At 43.1% G+C, this 23,129-nt stretch overlaps 1 protein-coding gene across 4 annotated transcripts; it reads left to right on the forward strand.

The window, feature by feature from the left end:
- Positions 1–5,315: 5,315 nt before the first annotated feature.
- On the forward strand, positions 5,316–17,753 carry Ets98B (DNA-binding protein Ets98B). 4 transcript variants are annotated; one of them, XM_070996825.1, is made up of 6 exons: positions 5,316–5,930; positions 12,932–13,123; positions 13,154–13,757; positions 13,825–13,985; positions 15,874–16,033; positions 16,530–17,753. In XM_070996825.1, the coding sequence occupies exons 1-6, from the start codon at positions 5,892–5,894 to the stop codon at positions 16,940–16,942; spliced, it is 1,569 nt and encodes a 522-aa protein (XP_070852926.1). In that variant the 5' UTR covers positions 5,316–5,891; the 3' UTR covers positions 16,943–17,753. The 4 variants fall into 4 exon arrangements, with proteins under 4 accessions (XP_070852926.1, XP_036673322.3, XP_065721346.2 ...); XM_036817427.3 differs by having other exon boundaries at positions 12,932–13,757; XM_065865274.2 differs by lacking the exon at positions 5,316–5,930 and adding an exon at positions 12,063–12,250 and having other exon boundaries at positions 12,932–13,757.
- Positions 17,754–23,129: the final 5,376 nt, after the last annotated feature.

A 23,129-nucleotide genomic window follows, 5' to 3' on the forward strand; every position in this document is an offset into this window, starting at 1 on the left:
CGGCTTTCAAGGCAAATGAGCTCTACATGATTACGATTTGGTTCAAGTGACTTGCCATTGACGTCACTGCCGAGTGGAAAATAAAAAGTGAAGAAACGAAGAAATGAATGTACACATGCACTGCAGATACAGATACATTTGCGGAATATGTACTACATATTTTGCCCCGACTTCGGCCCGAATAGAAACTGTCAGCCAGTTTGCATAAGGAGCTTGGCCTTCGAAAATGGAAAAGAGCAGGCCCACAAGGACCTCGGCTAAATGAGGGGAAATTTGTACGTATGTAAGGGAAAGGGTCTGTCAAAGGCAACTGATTGCACTGAACCGCAAATTTGCAATTAATTATTTGATTGAAAACGAAAAGAGAGATTGATTCGATGATGATGATGTTGGCAAAGTAACCCCAAAACGAGATTGGGAAAAGTAGTCCAAATAGATGATGTTGTTTTGGGGGGGATGGACCAACCACCAGAGCAAACAGATTGCGGGGGTTGATGCTCTCTTCCTGTTCACCGGAAACTCAAATAAAACGTTTCGGTTTAATTAATAAATAGCAAAGACAATGAAATCATAATTCGACAAAAGGTTGCTCTCATTATTATGCAGTCAGGAAGCAAGACAAACAGAAAGTGCCCCAAAAAACGATGGGCTGCAGCAAATTAATCAACTCCTGTCAGGACATCGGGACGTCGGGACAGCAGGACATCAGGTTACGGTCAGTGGTCATTTAGTCAGTGGTCAGTGAGTTCGTTTCGTCATTTGCATAACATCAAATGCATTTGCCCCGTGGGTCCAATGTGTCCGTTTGTTTGTGCGAAATCATAATTTTCGGCCTACTCTGCCTGACCTTTGACGTTTCACTCTCAAGTCTATATGTGTGTGTGTGTGTGGCCCTTTCACTTTACCCCCTCCGAGTTATGCAAATGAAAGTTCTTTGTCTTGGGTCCTTAAAGTCATTATTTGCTTTATTTATTATGCATTGAAGTTTTGAAGTTTTGTGTCATGTGCAGCCGAGGTCCTCAAAGAGCTCATAATTACTATTTATAGGGTCGCAAAACACGCAAATTCAACCACACGAAATAGTCCGTGTAATTAAGGATCCTGCTGCGGAAATAATACTTTAAGTGGACAGTTGTGGGCCCTCGTCGAATGCCCTCGAATAGCTGACAATCGGGACGTGATGAGCCTGCAAAAACAGCCCGCAGCCCCATCGTAGTCGTGTAGTTACGTAGTCCGTAGTCCGAAGGACTCGAACCGTGATTTAAAAATAATTAAACACGTACAGCGAATAACTGTAATTTCCAGAGGCGAAGCGCAGTTTTAAAATTAACATTTTTATTTATTTGAAATCAACGCGTCGGCTCATTGAGCTGACACTCAACATGTCGCGTTTTCTTTTCGTTGAGGATCCCCCGGATCCCAGTATCCCGACAACCCAGATGATTACGATGGGCGGCACGGAATCGCATCAAGTGCCCTTCGGGGCATTGGACAAATCGCTAACGGTGGTGGCAATTATTTACATACCCGCATATTGAGCTGGCCAGCGGATTACATTTGTGAATGGCTTTCGAGCGGATTTCCAAGCGAACTGACACCGCAACGATTCGATTCAGACAAAGTCCCGCCACAAAACTGGGATTTGCAGGGTGGTCATAGATCCCCGCCTCTAGTGCTGTCTGTAAAAAATGTACTTTTTTGTCCGCCTGTCACGCCTAAAAACACTTTATTAACAACATATTAAATGGTTTTTATATCAAATGGTTTGGCAGGAATTTTCTGAAATTATTGCAGAGCTTTAATAAAGCAACGAAAGCTACATTTTTAATGGCGCGCTGTATGTCAAATATATTTTGCAAATACAACCACAAAAATGTTTAAAGGAATTTAAGAAATTTAATTCGTAGATTTAAAAAATCAATCAAAGTGATATATAAAATATAGCTTCGAAGTCTATTAACAGGCAGGTGATTATATATTAGTTTAAAATATTTATTTGCTATTTCTTGTCTTATGTTTTTACAACAATATACTTTTTGTATAGTTTATAGTAGCTAAATGGTCCGCACTGCTCCCTAGAGGGAGAAGTGCCCAAAGGACTGCTACTCGAATGTCCAACAGGCGTGCAACAGTTTGCAGGGCGATCCAGTCCGTCGAGACGGGTGATGTCCTCCCCATTATTTCCATTTCCAATCCCCCGTGCACAGCACTCCCCATACCCCTTCCAAAGCCCTTCCAAACCCATCGTGGATGCAGTGCTTCCGGAGTGCGCACGGACCATTGTGCTCGGCTTAAGCGAAACGGCTTTCATTTACATCAATGCTCCTGCTGTGGCCTCCTACACCGGAAGTGTCTCATTGACCATCCATCCGGCTGCATGCGCTGTCACGCCTCACGTCTTTGCCCCGCCCATGTGTGAGGCTTGTTTTAGCCCACTTCCTGCGTAGACTTTGTCCATGGCATCCCTTTTATGAGTGTAAGTGTGTGTGCTCGGTGGTCCTCTATTTGTATACGTCTGGCTGGGCGAAAGCCAGCCACCCATCCAGATCCTCCTCCCCCTACCCTTTCCACTACCGCATTAATCCTTGCTTTGATTTAGGACCAATCAGTGTGAGATCCCAATGGTAGCCCATGCAATGCACATTGTGCCCCTTCCATCGCATTAGCTTGGATCTCTCTCGGCACTCATAAGAGTCCCACATCCAACAGCCAGCATCTAACATCCAACATGATGTCTAGCAAATCGAATCAACTCTCTGGGCTCAGCACTGGGCTTAATTCGAATCGACAGACAGCCGCAGGTTATCCTGCAGCCACAGAGTGTCCTGCTCCTGTCCAGACGTCCACATGTCCCTTGTCCCCGATTGGCAGCTGATTTATCTTGCACCAGCCTGATTAAATGATGCTTTGCGGCGGCTTCGGCTCCGATTAGCTAATCTTATGACACACTTGAGCATGGAAAGGTCTCAGGAACTCACAAAAAGTTAATTATATTTGTGGTTTTACAAGGTTTTTCATACATACATATGACACTTCTGGGACAAAATACTCTATAAACTTATAGAGATTTATATTAGCGAAAAAAAAGGTCAGGAAGAGCAGCCAATCTTAACTGACTAAGGTAAAACCCTAAGGTATTTTCAATTTTTCCAGCTGATAACTTAGATAGATTTGTATTAAATCAATAATGAGTCAAGAAGAGCAATAATCCTTCTACAAATTACTTTTCTGTTAAGACGTACTTAAACATTTTTTAAAATACCAAGAAATCAATACAAAAGGTATTATTAAGGATTAAACCACTAACCAATTCTAAATATTTCAAAGTTGCATTTAATTTAAGCTAGCAATTGAGGGGGTACTTAAAAATTTTATTTTATGAGGCATATTGCCAACTAGTTGGTCCCCAGCTGGTCAATCTAAGCGGGTGACCCGCGGAGCTGTCGCGGCTCGGAGCTGGCGTCATTTCCCCATTGAACGCTCGTCCGCCCGGAGGGGCTGATTCAGCTGCTTGCCGCGGACTTTGCGTGTCCTGCCACTCCAGCACGTTTCCTGGCCAATCCATCGCAGCCGGAGCTGCCGTGGGTTAATGCTGCAGGAAGAGAAGGAGCAGGAGCAGGAGCTGTGCCCCATCCCGACGTGGCTCTCGGCGGTTGCAGCTCGCCATTAAGCACGCCGTTCCTTTGAGCCAGCTGTCCATCACGGGACACCGCTGCCAGTGATGGAGATCGCATGCCCCATCCTACACAGAAACTAAAATCGGATAAGTTATCTTTGATTTTAAGGGGTAAAGAGGGCTTTAGAAAAATTGCAAGCTCGTCTAAGATAATTTTCTGTGATATTATAAAAAAATGTTGTGAAGTGCATTTACTTGAAAATGTATTGTTAAAGATTCCGAAGTAGCTATGCATATCTTAAAGGCTAGGATTGATATCAATCCTTGTTATAAATTTCTCTAAAAATATGTGCGGTGCACTTCGGAATTGGGAGCAGGGAGCCGAGGGCTCTGGAGCTGTCCGCAGCTAAACGCGGAGGGTCCAGGGGTCCGTCATCTGGCATAATGATGGCCATCGGCGGGATTCCGGGCAGCACACAGAGTTCAGCCTGCTCCTCCGCAGAGCTTCTCCGGCTGGTTTGCTGAGTGCCAATTGCTGTTGACATGCCTTTCATTTTAGGCGACAGCGCTTCCTGCTCAGCCAATTTAACCCGGCTCGGCGGCAGGCCAACAATCGAGCGTTTGTCAAGGTGGAAATCACGGGGCCAAGTGATCCTGCCGGGCATCTTCGCTAGATTTTAGCCAACTTTCTATGCCCTCAAAAGGGGGCACTTTGATTTTGACAGAAATCACATATTTTTTGCCTGTGTTACCAATGCTCTGTAAGTGTGTAAATCAACCTTAAATTGCTTTTATATTTATGGCCTTAACTAAAAAAATATGATATTAGTATAAATCAAAAGATTTCGTCATTTCTTTATTTATTACAAAAACCATATTAAACAAGTCCAATTTCCCATGTGTTGATGGCATAAATTTAAATTGGTTTGAGGCAAAATTAGCATTTAAATTAATTAGATCAATTTAATCGAATTTATTGCTTTCGAAGGGCAATTTAAATCAATCGAATGATGGGTTGGTATAAAAGCCAAGCCGAATGATATTCGATTCTTAACAATTGTAAGCGATTTATATTTAACTTTTCTCCTCCAGTTAATAACGAAATATGACCTATTTAATTACATTTATATGTATGCTTTTATTTTCAAGGAAGTCAATGACCGCCAGGACTCTGTCATAAAGGATAACATTAAAGTTGGACTGCAGGCGATGTCGCCGCTTTTATGAGACGTCAAAAAAACTGTGAAATTGTCGTTGTCCAATGAAATATAAATGTCAAACGAAATTGCATTTCTCCTGGAGCAGCAGTACATTTCTGCTGGCGGCGTCTCCGCGTCTTCTGCAACTTATGCAACGGAAGCGGAAATGATAATGCAGTTGACGTGCATCGGCCAGGAACGTTGTTTTCCCTGTTTTTTTTTTTTTTGGTTCTTTGTCTCTCGGCGTGGCTGCGGGCGATTCAATCATAGTTGCAGCAACTTGGCCCAATTGTCTGTGCCATTTTATGCGAGCCAATAAATTTCATCTGGCTAAATGGCCACATATAAATGGGAATCTGGAAATTGATGGACTTTTGTTTGGCATCGCCGATAGTGCGATGATGGCTGAATGGCAAAGCTTGGCTTTGGCCAGAGCTTCACAACCAGTTTTGCGGCTCAAAAGCTTCGCGCATGAGGTAAGCGGAGCGATCGCAGCACGTACCGCTCACAGAATCGAGCGTGAAGACTTGGCGAACGGTCGACGAGCGGACCGAGAAATATATACATATACATCCACAAGATAGAGACAGAGAGTGATAGAGAGAGAGCAACAAGTTTGCCAGTGGAAATTTTAGTAACGAAATGCAGTGAATACCCGTCCAGTGAATGCAACAAACTGGCTCGAAAAACCAAAATAAATAAATGAAAAAAACAATAACAAAAACAAAAAACGAAAAACAAGTCTAAACTATTCGAAAACGGACCATTATGAACACAAAGGCCGAGGCAGTGAAACAAAAAGCTGAGTGAATCTAGTTAAACATTTCGAAAAGTCAAAATCAAAACAGCAACAAGTGAAAGAGCTAGAAAGAGACGGCCAGAGCGGTGAACCGCGAGTGGGAACGAGATAGAGACAGAGCACCCAGAGACTTTCGCATCTGTAGATTTGAATTTTGCATGCCGAGAGAGATACAGCTACGCTAGAGCTGAAGCTACAGATACAGTAGCTACTACTAGCCTGGCCTGAGAAAAAATACATATCTGCGAAATACCATTATTGTTATTACTGCTCAGAAATGGAGTACGAGAAAATGCTGTACATGCCTGCCAGTGAGGTAAGTCTACATAATGTATTTTCTATCTTTATTTGTATCTCTATCTGCTCGAAAACATAGCTGCAGATGTAGCGCACTACGTAGCTAATAGTTGATAACCTTTCGCCCGCCATTATCATTATCGGCCAGTAGAGTCGGTGGAATCAGTATCTGTATCTGTCGCCTGGAACATTATGCGCAGTTTTTGCGGCACGAAAGCTGCGGCTTTTAATTAGCTTGTTGCTCCAGGCATCTCGTGTAGGCGGCAAAAGTATCTCCCAGTTCGCATTTCGCATCTTGCACTTGGCATCTCGCGACTGCGAATGCGTGTCACTGGGTGAGAGTAGCTCCCAGTTACATTTTCGCATTTGTCTTATGGCATTTCGCTTTAATTACAATAACAGCAATAGCAATAGCAATAGCAATAGCAATACCAGTGGCAATGCCACTGGCAACTTTCAAAAGATGCTTTCATTTTGCAAGAAGTGATTCTAAATGATTGTCAACTATGGCATGACAACAAACAGTGGCACAAACGCCGAGTAAGAGCTGCCATGTCGGCCTGAACTGGCATTTCACTCGGAAAGTGCATTCCAATCCAGCAGATACTTTTTGTTGGACCTACTTAAGCCCCATTGGCGACGACGTACGCAAGTCTTTGACGTTTGTCGCAGCTACTTGCCTCTGCCAGCATTGCAATAAAAGAAAATACGGAAAATCAGAAAATCAGCAAAATACAGAAGAAAAAAACTTGTATTTACCATTTTTGATTGATTTGATGGAAATGTGTCTCCGCGCTTTTCCAATCGCTGACACAGAAGCAGACGGCTTGGAACAGCGCTTAGAAATGCACTGCAAGATTGTTGGATGGCAAGACTGAAAGACTGCCACCGGCAGCCACACTCATCTCTCATTATATTTATGGACATAATAAAATAAATACTACTGCCAACAATTATAAATGCAAGCCGCTTTCGCAGCTCAGCCACACTAAGCCAAGTCGAGTCGAGTCGACACAAGACGAGTTGCGTTGAGGAAAACTCGACATGACATAAATACTTCAACTTGTCAGGTTTTCTTTCCCTCAGCGCCAGGCCTTTCCATCGAGAATCCATCGAGAGTGGCATTTCTAAGTTCGCTCAGTCAAGGGACCTATCCTATACCATTCTGCTATATGCTATCCTATCCAATTCCATCCAGAACGACTGGTTATCAATCAAACCGATTATACAATAATAATCACTTTTTGGGTGTGGCTCCCTTCTTGGCCATTATTGTGGCAAGTGCACTCAACGAAATTGGTCTTTAAGGTCTCAGGGAAAATCTTTAAAAAAAGTTCTTTTTAGTTCTTTCAGTTCACTGTTTATCACGATTTTTTCATTAAATAGTTCCTATGACTATGATGAATACTAAATACTTTTTATGTATGGTATTTATGATACGACTATTTATATTTCTATGATTTCAACAGTTCTAAAGAACCCTATCCTGTGTTTTTAAATATGTAAAATATTCTCTTTAATGCTTTTGCATGTTTTGTATTTAAGATATATTTTTATTTTAATAATATTGGTAAAATGATTATTAAAGCGTAAACAATTTATTTACTATTAAATGATCTTAGCTTAATGCTTTTTTAAGAATTCATAATCAATAGCTACTTTCCTAGTTTCCAAAAATTATAGTTTCTTACTTAAAGGAATCTTTAAAAGCTGAAATATATGTTCTCAGGTGTGAAAAGCTTATATTTTCTCTGGAAAAGTCTTAAATTTCCTAATTTCTCATAGTGTATTGCTAAAATATTGCCACGGCAGCCTGTGGTTGCGGGTCTTGTCTTGCGGCTTCAGCATTGAATCTCGCCTGGCTTTTATGCAAATTGAAATGAGTTGGCTTCGCAACGTCTTTTATACGGAATAATTGTCAGTGCGTGCAGTGCATAATGAGCGCAGAAGGGATTGGATTGGATTCGCAGGGTTCAGTGCCTAGACATAAGCGCATTCCTCTCGAGCTTGTGGGTGTGGGATGGGCCAAGAGTCCAGTATCCCAGCCCGGATTGTATGGCCTGGGTATGGGTAGTGAGTGCCATTCCTATCGAGAGTGTGGGTGTGTGTCTGGATGGCTGGCTGGCTTGTCCATCAGGAAAGTGTCCAAATAGTTATCAGCCAGCCAGGTTAATGTGCGGCATACTGAGAGGTAGAGATCTTGAGAGCTCCTCAATCGAAGTGGGAGATTTAATTAATTTGGTTAGTCGCTGGGTTTCTGAAGCCGGAACATTCTGTAACATTCGTTACAGTTCGCCACGGCAGACACTTGGCATATTAAGCAGGCTGCAAAGAATGCAGCATAATTGAAATGTTGCACCCATTCGGGATATTTATTAACCTTGCTGCCAGCCATTTATCTAGCATGAAATGTCGGCAATTAAATGCAATGCAAATAGCGAAGAACTGCACACCGAGTTACAGATAGTTGCCCCGTCACGAAGTGGTTAAAACCAACACCAAACTGCGAAAAAGCCAGGGATACAGATACAGATACAGATACAGCTACAAAGATACAAAGATACTGGAAAACAGAATAATGAGTGAAACAAACAGAAGGCAAACACAGTCAGTTGGGGCGATGTAAAAATAAGCAGAAATAAGTCTTGTCTCTTTGACAGCTTAACCCACGCATCCGAGTTCTGGTAGATTGTACGTGGATACCGCCGGGGGATTTGCCAGAGTATCTCTATCTTTGTTTCATACACACGAGTGTGTGTCTGTGTGCTTATGCTGTTGACAGCGCACTTCAGCATGGCCATAACCCCCTTTGGCCCCGCCACCCATGCCATATGCTATATGGTATATTCAATCCCTAAGCGCGCGAATAAAGCGAACATTCATTAAACAAACAATTTGCGACTGCGCATCGGGCTAGGGGAAGGGGAAAAGAGGGGGCAAAGGAAGGGGTCAGTCTAAGTTGGCTTTTGCCAGCTCCATTGCCATAATGCGATTAGAACAGATTACCTGACAATTGTCGCCAGTTGTAGCCAACTGAGATCCAGCTGAACACCTGAGGTTAAGACCGTGCGGCATTAGCATAGTTTGTTTATTTAGTTCAAAGATACATATAAATTAATTTAAATATCACCTGGCCATAACTCAGCGTCATGTCAGCACTCAAGGCCTCCAAAGCTGCAGTTGCAACTGTTTTCACCGCTGTTCTTTATAAATATCTGCCTTCCCTTCACTCCAACCTTTTGTCTGACTTGGATTCCGAATAACGATTCGGTTTCAGTTTGAGATTCCGATTCTGATTCTGATTCTGAATCCGATTCTGGGGCCAACCAACCAAGGTCTCCTTTGTCTATGGGCCTGGGCGCGCCCCGTGTAAGATCTGGTTAAATGGATTTATATTTTATATAGATCGGTCGTGAGTTCGCCTTAGGCGTTGGCCAGCCAGTCCATGTCCATTCGTTCCATTTATTATATGGCTACATGGCTACATGGCTATAAGGTGGGTTCGACAATAAGCTACCCCGAGTGCTGCTATCTGATCGCAGCTTTTAATAATGCTTTTGTCGTTTTTGTCTTAAAACGTAAACTTGATTTTATTATTAGGCAAAGCCACAAGCACAGACAATATAAATATCCCACATTCTTGACAGCGACTTCGACTTGTTCTAATGAATTTGATTTTGTTTGAGTTGGCCAGCCACAAAAATCATAAAACTTGTTTTTCTGTTGCTTTTTTGTGGCCTCGGCTGAAGTTGGATATGTATATTTTCAATTTATTACCAGAAAGACAGAGACAAACAGCGAGAGTGAGTGTGAGGGCACAAAATCAAATATTATTGTTGCTAATTCGGGTAAGGGTTTTTCAATTTGCTGGCTCTAAAAGGGAAATCAAATCTGCCACTGCCTTTGACAGCGCCGCAAAATGTTTGCTTTTAACTTGGTCTATTCGTCTTCATATCTGATTTCCACATCGCCATCACATTTTATTTGATTTTATTTGCCCTGGCCTGGTTTATTTTGTTTTGTCTTTTTTTGTTTGGCCACTCGGCTTTGTCTTTTGTTTTTGCTGGAAAATGAATTTTTTATCAGCCTGCTGGAATTTTAATAAATTCGGCATATTCGATTTATTTGCTCCGTCTGTCGTCTGCCCGTTTGAAATGAGTCAGCTTTTGAAGTTATGGCATTTTGGCTGCTCAAAATTGCTATAATTTAATTGGAATCAAATTCTTTTGGTGCCGGTGCGTGTCAGTCGACATGTGAATTTCTGACCAACGGATCGTATCTGAATATCCGATTGTGCGGCATTAGTCATTGTTCGTTCGTGTTCCTCGATAAGAGTTTTCATCGAATCGACTGTGTTGAGTACTAATGTATCCTGTTTGCTGTGTACAGGTGGAAAGCCCAGAACTTATCATATTTCCCTTTCACAGACACCCACACTCCACCAGGCCATATCAGTTCTGGGCCTTTATAAAGTATTCTTTTTATAAATAGAATTGCCGGCTAAATGTGTCTATAATGGCGCTGTGGTTTTTCTAAAAATACAATCCACACCTGACAGCCACTTGGTGAGATCCGAATCCTAATTGCTGCCGGGCTCATTGTGTTCGTGTACCGCCTTTGACACCAACCGCCTGGTGATCGATAACAGGCGAAAAACAATCCGAAATTAACCATTTTAATGACGTCGATGGGTGCGGGTGCCCAATACTACCATATACTTATAAGCTCGTATCATAGATATTATGAACCCCTCCAGCTTGGCCCAAACAAAAGCGTTTATTGACAGCCGCCCCATGTCGGACACGCCAATGAAATATTACCGGCCGAAAGCCAAAACGATTTGGCCACAAACAAAAAAGCCTTTTGTCCGCATCTCTTGGCACTCTGGGAACTCCGATTCTGTCAGAATTGGCTGAGCTTGTTCTGTAGAACGAGATTTAATTAAAATTTACGAGTACAGCACATGATTCAGATCGCCGAGGTCTTTTGTTGTTCTCGGCCCGAAGCAGCAGGAAATCCATATAATGGAATAACCCGAGTGATCTAATTCGCCCAGCTGCGAGGATGTGGGCTTGTCTAAGGGTAGGAGAATATGATACGCTGAATAAATCAAAGTCAGAGTGAGAAAAAAAAATGCAAATTCTGACCCCCTTGAATGGAAATATTTATTAGCATTATTTTGCATTATTATTTAGTTAAAGAGCTTTTTTTTTTTGATAATTTATAGGGGTGGTTGGTGGTCATAAAATTTTATGACAGCCTAGTTTCTTATTTTCAATCAATATTTAGAATTCCTACGCAGGAGAGTGTAATAACTAGTTGACATTTTTGCAGCCTGTCTGGCCCTTAATGGTCCATAAATGGCCCGTAGCAGCTCAATTTATTATGCAGTTTTTGCCCAGAAATCACAGTTTTTTCTTTATGATGGCCACTCGACTGAGTCATTCCCTGCAGCTGCTGAATCATGTCCTAGGTTTTCCTTGGTACTGGAGTATTAAACCCCAAGCAAAGATCTCTCGGATTCGGGTGAAGTACCCAAGAGTAGATATCGCTCTAATAATATGCAGATTACGCAAGTTAATCACCGAGTGCTAAGGCGAAATCGAAATGTTTGCGCTGGCAATTAGCAGGCAGGCGAGAAAAGCGAACTGAAATCACTCATACGCCCCGTTGTCGAACAATTAAAACACAGAAATTGTAATAACATCGTGACTAGTTAGAATTATGGCGTCGACGACGTAGTCAATAAAATTGTAAGGCCCACCGCCCCCTGAGATATCTGAGCGCTGACTACTGACTACTGAAAGTACCATGTAGTCGGAAAATCCAGTATGAGCTGTTTTATTAATAATAAGCGCACAGCGCATAGCCATGTTGACTATATTCCCTCGACTGCCGCTGCTGCTGCATTGAGTTGCCTAATGAAAAACCAGTTTGTCGGAGGTAAAAATTGGTAGCCTTCTTTTATGACGCTGCCGTGCAAATAAATATAAAAAAAATTAGAGAAAAATAAATAAAATGCTAGCCTACAGAGAACTGAGAGTTTGTGGAGGAGGGTGGAGATGTGGAATTGTGAAGCCCAGAGCTGAGAGAACGCTTTGATTTTGATCTAGTCATTGTTTGGCCGCTCGTAAAAAGCACACACGCCCCTCATCTAGGGGGCTTTGGGTTTTTTTCCCTTTCGCAGCTGCCTTCTGTGGCGTCACAGATCGCAAATCGCAAATCGCAGCTTGATAAATGAGAAAATCAATGCCACTCCGAGCTTAGTACGCCTCCTGCTCTTGTCTCGTCGGTTTCAAATCCAAATCCAAGTACCGCCATCACCGGTGGATAACTAAGGTTAAGCTCAGTCCCAAACTCAACACAACTCAATCAGAATCGAATCAGATCCGAAAATTTCCATACTTTGTCAGGTAGGTGCTGCGAGTACGAGAATTAGAAAGGCGTCCGCACATACGCAAATTCCAACTGGAAGCGGTGAAATAAAACTAATTAACTTTCATGGGCGTGATAATTAAGACAGGTGGCCGCGATTTGGCAACGCCGATCGCCGGATAATTAGTGAGGCCCCGGCAAGATGGCGCCTGCAGTGTTTTGATTTTCAATTAGCAGCCTGGCCCTCATTTTTTGGGTAACTCCAGTTCTTGGATGGACACTGAGAGAAATTCGTTCCCAAATTGTTGGTTTTAAAAAAATCAAGTGCTAAATATGTTTGAAAGAACTTAGAATCAAAAAGTTGTTATAATGTTTAGAAAGTACCATTAAAAATTTTTGTCTAATAGTTGCTTAGTAGAGTGGTTCCAAATATTTGAAAATAAAAAAACTGCTAATAATTTGTTGTGCAAATATTTAAAAAAATGTATTTTTTTTTACAATATTATATTTTGATTATAGCATGAACATTTTAAACTTAATTTGTTTACCAAAATTGGTAGCTCAATCTATTATTTTTATAAATATTTGTAATATTATTTTCCCGGTGTACTTATCTTCTTGACCACTTTCTTTCTACCTCCCCAGATGCCTCACAGTCCGCAGCTGAAGCCACATCAGTTCCAGGCCCAGACGCCGCCGGATCAGTACTCAGCCTATGCGGACAACTTTGACCTGTCGCTGCTGCCCCAGGAGTCCGCCCCCATTCCCACCACCGTCTTCCAGTACAACGCCCCCCAGATCAAGGTCGAGTGCGCCTGGGAGAGTCAGCCCATACAACAGCAGCAGCAGCAGCAGCAGCAGCAGCAGCAGCAGCAGCAGCAGCAGCAGCCCTCTCCATATCCCATCCCCTCCAGCCACCAGCTGATCCCGCCGCCCGCCTACCCCCACAGTGCCTACCCTTCACCGCAGTCCAGTCCGTTGCAGTCGGAGTTCGCGGCCTACGGATTCGGAAGATTTGGCGGTAGCTACGATAGCCTCAATAGCCCCTCACCCTCCCTGGAAGCAGTCAGCATCAAGCAGGAGCTGCACATCCTGCCGCCCTCTCCGCCGGAATCCAACTGCGAAACCCCCTCCCCGCGATCCTCCTGCGGCGAGAGCATCAAGGCGGAACCCTTGGATGCGGACATCGAGAGCCTCATCGACCTGAACTCCCTGCTCCAGCAGCAGAGCCTACAAAGCCCCCAGAATCTCCAGTCCCTGCAGGACACGAAGCCGGATCATCAGCTCCTAAGAGAGTGCCTCGAGGACACCAGCTTCCAGAAGCGACACAACCTGAAGCCTTTGGCTCTGGAATCCTTCATCGGAGGCTTGGCCGAAGTGCGCGGGGACTTTGAGCCCGTAATTTCCCTGGCCCTGGAGCATGCCAAGCGAGAGGCGGACGCCATCTGCGCGGAACTGCAGATATCGCAGGGTGAGTTGGGAGTACCCAAGATCTTTCTAATAGTTCCTTATTATAACATTTTCTATATATTTTGCAGATCCCAATGGCTGGTCGCCCGCCCAAGTACACGCATGGCTACGATCCACCTTGGCCCAGTTCAGATTGCCACCGGTGGCCGATTTGGAGCTGCACTTCTGCGAAGATGGAGCCGCTCTGACATTACTCAGCGAGGAGGAATTCGTGCGCCGACTACCAGAGGTAAGTCCAACAACTAAAGCAATCAATCATATGAGATATCAAAGAGGGGGTACAGAAATCTAGGGATTTCCATTTCAATTAACTTGCAGATGTCTTGAAATTCCATCTACACTGAGAAAACTCGTTCTATCGTCTTATTTTAGAAAAAGCCACCCAAAAATGGACATAAGGCAATATATAGCCTGAAATCTTATTTTAGGCAATTTTTTTCTAAAATATAAAAGCATCTGTTTTAAGTAATAGGTCCTACATTTTAGGCAATGCCAGCTTATTAATGTTTCTGGGTGAAAATAAGTTTAAATGTTTCGATAATGGTATCATTAAGCTTGTGCTTTGGTTTTCTTTTTTACCAATTTGGCTTATATTTTTAGCTTTATGGATATACTGTGTGAACTGGTTTGATTTAATGGGAGCTACTAGATACATTAAATATTAAAAGCCATTTTATTAACAACTGTACATTAGAGAGTGTTGAGATCTAATCACCAGCAACGGGTTTGAAATTATCGAATTTAAGAAACACGTAAATGCAAATTTTTAGTATGCAAATTTAATTATAAAATTCATTTTATGTTTAACAAACCATTTCGTCACATTTTGAAAAAAGATGACACATAAAAACGGTTCTGTTTAAATGGTCACAAGTAATGTTGCGTACGAAAATGAAGAAACCCACAATAAGAAATTTCAATGACACCTAGAGTTCAGCTTAGGAATTAGGTGGAAATACATAAGAAGTGTGACTCAAAGACTCAACGATTGTATGACTTAACTGGGCGAGTGCCAAAATAGTTGGGCATGTTACAAAATCGATCAGCTCAAAGCAACGGGCCAATAGCCCATGGCACATAAAACAATAACACAATGCAAATGCCAATATTCAGAGAGGCCCAATCAATGCGATTGAATTGAAATTCGCGTACGGGCCGAAATCGAATGGAAATGGTTAACAAAAAATACCAACAAATAAAAAACAACAAAGAGCAAAACAAAAAAACGAAACGAATCGAAACGATACGATACGATACGAAAACTAAAACGAAACACGTTTCGTAACTGGCGTTGACGTCATGGCTGCCAGCCAGAGCGGCTTACAGGCCCATTCGGAATCAGAAATCAGAAAGCAAGACGCAAAACTTAAGAGCCAAAGCTCAGAGCTCAGAGTCTCCAATCTTCGATGCTCAAAAACTGCTTGAAACCTGTTGCCAGCAATTAGGCATCTAAAACTACTCCACATCCCAGGCAACACATGTGCTCTCGTCGAGAGTCTTGCCAAAAATATATCAATGATTACATTCGCCTAGGCTCGTTTTGGGTGCCCCTCCTGCCTTTTGCTTTTGCCATACGAAGAAGAGTGGTAGAGAGTGGTGCAGTGGAAAAAGGCCAGAAAACAAAAGACTTAGGCAACGAACGCGAACGCGACAACGAAATCGGAGAGCAGAGTCAGTCGCCAAAGAAACAAAAATTAGTAACCGTGGTCATGGCTGTAAAGGTGAAAGAATGTGTGAAGGTTGTTTGGTGAAACTGCAGCACTTGGACGGATGATTACGAGCAGCTCGGATGACTGAAAGGGGGGGGGATATGGGGATATATAGGGGGCAGAAGGAGGGGGAGTAGCTGGACTGGCACTCGAACTGAGCCAACGACCAGCAACGACATTGCAAGGTGAAAGTAAGTCGTCGCCGTTGTCTCTGGTTGTTGCTACTACTACTACCACTACTACTCACTATGTACCACTACAGCTTTTGGTCCACGGAGACCGCACATAATTTATGCACTTCTCTTGGCCTAAGAATTTCCAATTGATATGCCGTCTAGATTGCGATCTGGCCAAGGATTAAGGCTCTGTTCCCATTTGAAATGTCTCACTTTCGGCTTTCTTTTGCAGAGCGGGAGCACGCTGCACGCCCAGTTGGAGATTTGGAAGATGGCCTACGCCGACCAGCCCCCTCAAATGGATCAGCACTCGCAGTCCGCAGCCGCTGATCTCTGGCCAGCCAGCTATGCGATGCCCAATTTGGAGCTGGACTACAACGAGGACAGCGAAGGTGAGTTCGATGGCTAGAAAATCGAGGGTGATTTGCATAGCCCCTTAGAAACAAAGAAACAAACTTCCCTTCTTTCTAAAATATTTAGACCTTTTACTACTTAAAAAAATCATTTTGTAGCCTTCTCTTTACTGGTTTAAATATGTTGTGAAATTTACCATTGTTACTTATTACATAAGTGCTAGGTATTATTTTAAGTAAAGCTACAAGTTAAATTTTAGATGCCTTGTTAAACTAACTTAATAGTTATTAATGATTAGTTATAGGTATGTATTTGCTTTTTTTTTTTGTAAATGCTAGAAATAGAATTTCCTTAGGGCTTAGCATTTGTTTTATTTTTTGTTCTTTATAAAATTTAAACTTAAGGATATTATAAATTTGTATTCTGTAGTTATTTTTTAAATTTTAATTTTAACCAAATTGTTAAATAAATTTAATAACATTTTTTCAAGAAGTATTAAAGTACTGACCAAATCTCTGTTTCCTACCCCAATAGATGACGACGAAATGGAGACAGATGCAGTGGTTACACCTCTGACCAGTAGCTCCACATCACCGCCTGCAACCACTCCCTCCAATGGCGGTACAGTTACGACAAAACGCCCGAGTGGTGGTCGGACCGGCGGAGGTGGCTCCCACATCCACCTGTGGCAGTTCCTCAAGGAGCTGCTGGCCTCACCTCAGGTGAACGGAACGGCCATCCGATGGATTGACCGGAGTAAGGGCATCTTCAAGATCGAGGACTCGGTGCGGGTGGCCAAGCTGTGGGGTCGTCGCAAGAACAGGCCGGCGATGAACTACGACAAGCTGTCCCGCTCCATAAGACAGTACTACAAGAAGGGCATCATGAAGAAGACGGAACGGTCGCAGCGGCTGGTCTACCAGTTCTGCCATCCCTACAGCCAGTAATATCGGTTATAGGCCAGTTATTTATTGCTAGTAGTAAGTGGTACCCACGACCGACCCACCTGTTCCGATCCCAACCGATCCGATCCGCTGACTATGCTCGACTAGCCTTGTGGGCCTAGCGAGTCTTAGTTTTAGTCCTTGTACATAACCACTCACAATCTTGTTAGGCACGAAGGTAAGTTCGTGCATCGATTAAGTTTGGCTCTAGATTAGGCTAAAACCCTCGCCCACCGGCGAAGGTAAGTTCGTTCGGGGGGCAGGGTTTTAAGTGACCCCCAGTTTCAATCGTAGATCTAACTCTGATCCCGCAGAGCAGCTGGTCATTCGGCTGCCCCTGCGCATGTTTGACTTACCGGCGACATCTTTATTCAACTGCTGTCAGTCCGTGCGAAGGATAATCACTGGCCAGGATAAGGTCCTGTGGCTGGGAGAGGTATTCTCTGGACCTGGACCGCCATTAGTAGTCCGAGGCGAAATTGGCATAAGAGGTCCTAGCATCCAGAGCACCTCTCCATGAAAAACAGTCACTATCAAAGGACCCACCTGAGCAAAAAGAATATCCTTCGCTGGCAGCATGAAGGTGTCGAGGTAATTTTAGGAACCATATATCTATGATATATCAAAAGTAAGTTCTATGAACAACTTAATAAGCGAACAAATGTTAAATAGTAGTCTTAAGGCGCCTCGATTAGCCATTAGTTTCTTCCTTGAAAGTTTTTTCTCTTTTTCCCCCAAAGCAAACAAGTTAAAACTCTTTCGACCTCGTCCGATTATTCTGCAATACATACTATAACTTTATCTCATAACGTTATTAATTATTTATTCTTTACCGGGTGGCGGTTCAATTTAGACATATTTCGTTTCACTTTATTTTGATTATTATACGCAATTAGCATAATTCGTGCATAATTTTCTCTAGTTTCGTTTATGTGACGGGTAGCGAGTTTAAGTTAATTTTAATATTTATTCGCTGGCCCAGCCGAGCGGTGAAATTATGGAAAGTCAATTATTTTCGCTGCTATTTGCATTAGCATTAATGCAGGCGCTTTAATTGAATTATGCAACGGCCAATTGGCTGCTTGGCTTATTTTGTTAACCAAATAGAACAGTTACCGTTTATACAAAAATATTTATACGCATATACCACACCTAATTAGGACATTGCAACTAGATTTATGCACTTTACACTTTTTACGACACATGAAATTATTTATTTATTTATTCAACTAACATATTGTCATGCTACACTATCCGATTAAATAAAAAAAAATAAAAATCACAGCAAAAAAAAAAATGGAATAACAATTGCCAATTACGGGTATATTTACACCAAATCAGTGCGGCGGATTTTTCAATCGAAATTGAAACTGAAACCCATTGTATTTTTCGCTGTAATCGGAGGAGCTGCTCTTGTGCAGCCAGCAAAACATTTTAGATTGCCCTGTCAGTCGGTCACTGCATTCGTGTGTGACCGATGCGATTTTCAATCAGCGGAAACTATTCCTGGATCGCGAAAAAAACTCATCGATGTTTCTGGAGAGGAAGCGATTCCATGCAAAATCGCTATGCCGATTATGGTGGCCCTATATTGAGTTGCTGCCTTAACTGGGATTAATTTAATGCGCCCGAATGAGTTTATCGTCTTTGTTGTCCCACGACCAGGGCCCAAACTCCAGTTCCAGTGCCATTGCCATCTACGTCTCCCTCTTCATTTAAATACTAAATCGCATTAAATGCCATCAAGTGGAAAATTCCCAAAAGCAATAAATTCATTCCTTCCAGCCGCCAGTGGAGCTCTCACTTTTTGAGTGAAAGGCATAGCTCCACTCCGCGCTCTCGACAATATTTGCATTATCCAGGAGACGGGAGTCGGCTGTTTATCCTGAGCCGGCAGCCTTGGCTTTCTCTTTGTCTTCTGGGCCTTGGTTTCAGGGCCCAGGTCCTTCTCATATTTCCCCCCCTATACCATCCGCTGCCATCCCGTACCATCCTCGTCGAAAACTACAAAGACAAATATTTAATTGAATTAGTGCAGCAAGCGTTAAGCTGACGCAGACATTGTGCAAGGCCACGCCCATTCCAGGGTTTTAAATTTGAATTTCGAGCTTGAATCATCAACAGGTTCGTTACCGCTCGAAGGCTTAAGATATGCGGCAAATTGGGATTTGGACCGCCTTCCTGCCGTAAACGTTATCCTTTCACCATTCGGCCAGCTGCTCACTTGGCCAAAACCATTCTTATGTTAATTTGTCAATTCCAGAAGGAAGAAGGCCCAACCAACAAGCCACCTTACCACCCATTTACTTTCTACATATTTTGATAATTACGTCTCCGCCCAGTTAGTTAGCCCTTTTTTAAGTCCTGGTCCTTTTGAGCCTGTCAATTTGCCGTTTAAAAATAGCCACCAGCCATCGGGGTCTTGGCTGGCCACCCCCAAAACCACCCTCGAGAACCCCGGGGTCATGAACGGAGACATTTTGCGCGCATTGTTGAGCTGGCAGGCCTTCCACCTTTAATTAGCATAATTGGCGACATTGAAGCGGCCCGCCGACGACGAGCCATCAAAGCATTATGAATGTGCTCAAAAGCCAAGCCGCAATGGCACAGAAATATTCGCTGCTAATTAAATGTTGGGCCTAATCAATTAAGAACTCAAACCCGTTCACTCGACTCAAATAATGGAGGAAAAAATAAGCCAGCAGATGAGCAACCGAAAAGCGTAAAGGAAATGCCCAAGTTAAGGTTTAAATTTTACATTAGACTAATTCAGGACGTAAATTGCCGAGTGTCTGGGCTGCATACCAAAGTCCGGCAGCCTCGTTCTCATGCTCATCCTCAGGTAAGTGAAAATTCAATTTAAATTGATGTCGACTGGTTGGGGGCAGCCGAGGAGAAGGAAAAGTGTATATGCCATTTAAGTTAAGTACCCTGGCCACATACTCACCCAACGTAAAATGGCTAACAAGTGGCCGGGCATTTGGGTCCTGTGGCCACACGACTGCCCATGACTGCGAAATCAGCGCCGGCAGCCGCCAAAACAGAAACATTTTTAAAAATTCATAAAAAGGCCTTAGTCAGAGGGCAGACAGCGGCCACGGCACCTTTGGTTGCGGTTGCGTATCCGGGTATTCGGGTATCCGGAACTGGGCACCTTCATTTTTCAAGTGTGTTTCAATTTTTGCACTTGCCACCCCAGTGAGAGCCCACCTTCGAACCCACCTGCGAGGTAACCGCCTGTCGGTGGTAATGAAATTACAATTTTTATAGGCCAGGCCATGAAAAATAAATGAGACTTAAGCACATTGCCAGGGCGCACTGACTAAACTGTTTGCCGGCAAGAAAACTCGTCGGCCGTGGGGTGTGGGTCGCTTCAAACATTCGTGGGCCATTCAACAAGTCCAGCCCTCGAGGAGGCCTACGCATGGATATAAATATTCTGGCAGCAGCAATCCCAGTTCTGATCAAACGAAAACTAAAGTTTAAACCTTTTTTGGATTATTTTTTGGGGCATATTGGACTGAGGTATATGGTCCACTCTACTTCCTGGTAAGTGGTATTTGCCTGGTCCATAGCCATTCAGCCCTGGTTGAATTTCAATTAACTTAAAAAAGTTTTCAGTTTCAGTTTGAAGGGTCGGGATGGGGCAAAACCATTTTCCTTCGTTTTTCTGGTCCCTTTTAACAATTTCCCTTTTCCACTCAGGCGAAATTTATGCTGTGAGCAAATCATTGCCTACTTTGCAGCGCAGCGGGTGGAGGTTCGCATTTAGTTTAGTTAAGTGCATTTGATTTGGCATCTAAAATACCCGTGGGGAGGGTTAACAGCCAACAGCCGAACAGCAGAACAGCCTGGAATTGCAATTTATTGAATTATCCACAGAGCCCAGATATGCCAGATACGGACAATAATCGCATTATGCGGACAGCCCCAGTTCATTACGCGCACACATAGTTATATTTGGACATTGGTCAAATTCAGATGGGCCAATGACCTCGATTGGCAATCGAACAACAATTTTGGGCACAACAAATTCCTCTCACGGTCCCGGTCACGTCGCATTGTTGGGCGTTTTTAATTAGTTGTGTCGCCTGTGCTGGCATCGAATCGAAGTGGACCGGCATTTAATTTAATCACGCGCTGTATGCTGTATGCCGTATGCTGTATGCGTCAAATATTTGAGCAGCCAAGGATGGCTGGTGGAAATTGCGTATGCGCCATGTGGGCTGCCCGGGCAAAAGGACTCGCAGCTCACAGCTCACAGCTCAAAACTCAAACCCCATTGTCTGACGACCTCGGGACTCCTGTGGGATCCTGTGCCCACTGCCGCCGGCTGGCAAATGTGTTGACGCATTTTACAATACACACTGGGACCAACATGGTGTGTGCGTAATTATGAATTCCATAATCATTTCGTTAATATGCGCAGCACGCAGGATAAATTGCAGCCAAGCAAAGGCCTCTGGAGTCACAGGAGGCGGCCTGCTCATTTCGTTCGCGCGAGCTTATCCTGCGGGGAATTAAAAATAATTTGGGTCGTTTTGGTGTTATGTGCCGGGAGTATACCCCTTCCCAAGGACCTGCCCTTATCCTTAACCAGCTGCCGTTTGTTGTTTGCCATTTGCCATGCTGGCTGGCAGGTGTTTCGCCTCCACTCCCCAGATTATGGCTTAATTTTTAGTAATTATATTAACATGATTAAATTTGTTTTGATTTTGGGTTAGCGACTTGGGGATTGGTAGGGGGATCAAATGGAATTAACCGATATTGGATATTCAGTTGACGCCTAATTAGCCCGAGTAATCCAATATTGGCATGTGAACACTGCGGTCGGCATTAGTTTGGCGAAATATTTGGCTTCCGAAGGGCATTTCAGGTGCATAAAGTACATATATACAATGCAAATGCACTGCACAATCACCCGGGGAAATTATTTTAATAAACCAAAGCCGTTTCCTGCTGCCTTGTGGGTGTGTAGAGCTATATGGTATATGCTATAAGCTACATCCTATATATGCTCTATGTTTCGATGTTCGGATGGTGTGGGCGAGCGTGCTTTGTTATTAATTAAAAACGCACATGTGAAACTCATTAAATGCGCACAATTTTGCAAATTCATTTTTATTTTTATTGACTCGCCCGCAACTCGTTATTATTATGGCAAGTAGCTAACGGTTTGTTCTCGCCCATTAAGGAAACAGCCAGCGGCGTCCCAGTGACGATGACAGGGGGTTCTCCTTTTGGGGAGGGGACTGCCAGCACCGATGGCAGTTGAACAAAAAATAAATCTGAAATTATGCTATTAAACTCGCACGTTCCGCAACCAAATCGTTGGGCACAAAGGCAACACGAACGATGGGAATAAAAGCGTTACCACACAAAAGTGAATTGGTGTATTAAACTCATTATGCTAGCTATAAGATCACTTAGGAAATTTTTGAGCTAAAGTAGTTTTTACATTTAAAAAAAGTTTTTGTTGCCTTTCCTTTAAAGTATAAACGTTTATCTTAAAAGAACACCAAATTATTTCAAATCAGAAGCTTAAATATAATTGTTATTAAATATTTAAGTGTCTATAACATATTTCAAAAGGTAAAAAGTCACCTGAGCTTATACATTTTCATTTAATATAGATTTTTTTAAACTGCAAAATTTTGTGCAGTCTATTTTAAATACCTTTTTTAATACATATGTTCCAAATACTGCAGGGGCGAGTTCTACAAAGGCAAACGAGAGGGCAATAAGGTAATAGCGCTGGGCGGCAAATGGCTGAAAGTGTATTAATTCCTTTAAAACGCGAGCTAGCGTGTCAAAGGACGAAAAGGACCAAAAAATAAGGGGCGTCCCGCAGTAAAGTAGGTGCAGAGGCAACTTCATCGCCCCGGCCCACTGGTTAGCAGTGGCCTTTAAAACGCATGTGGGTGGTGTCAGCAGGTGGCAGTTTCCGTGACAACTACCTGCGATTCGCGAGAGTGAAATGCAGCTAAGGGGAAATTCGCAATATTTTCGAATTACCGGAAAAGTATGCAAAAAAAAGGGAAAAAATGGAGAAGAATGCAAGAAGAATGAGCTGGAATCGCTGTTACCGAGTATCATAAGTTGGCTGAACTTTGCGCAAGTCGATGACTTGTGCTCTGTAATTGCGAGCACTGGTCCTCCGGCTGCAGGACTCTCCAGCCAACAGCTTCTC

The sequence above is a fragment of the Drosophila suzukii genome, chromosome 3, assembly GCF_043229965.1.
Source record: "Drosophila suzukii chromosome 3, CBGP_Dsuzu_IsoJpt1.0, whole genome shotgun sequence".
Taxonomy (NCBI): domain Eukaryota; kingdom Metazoa; phylum Arthropoda; class Insecta; order Diptera; family Drosophilidae; genus Drosophila; species Drosophila suzukii.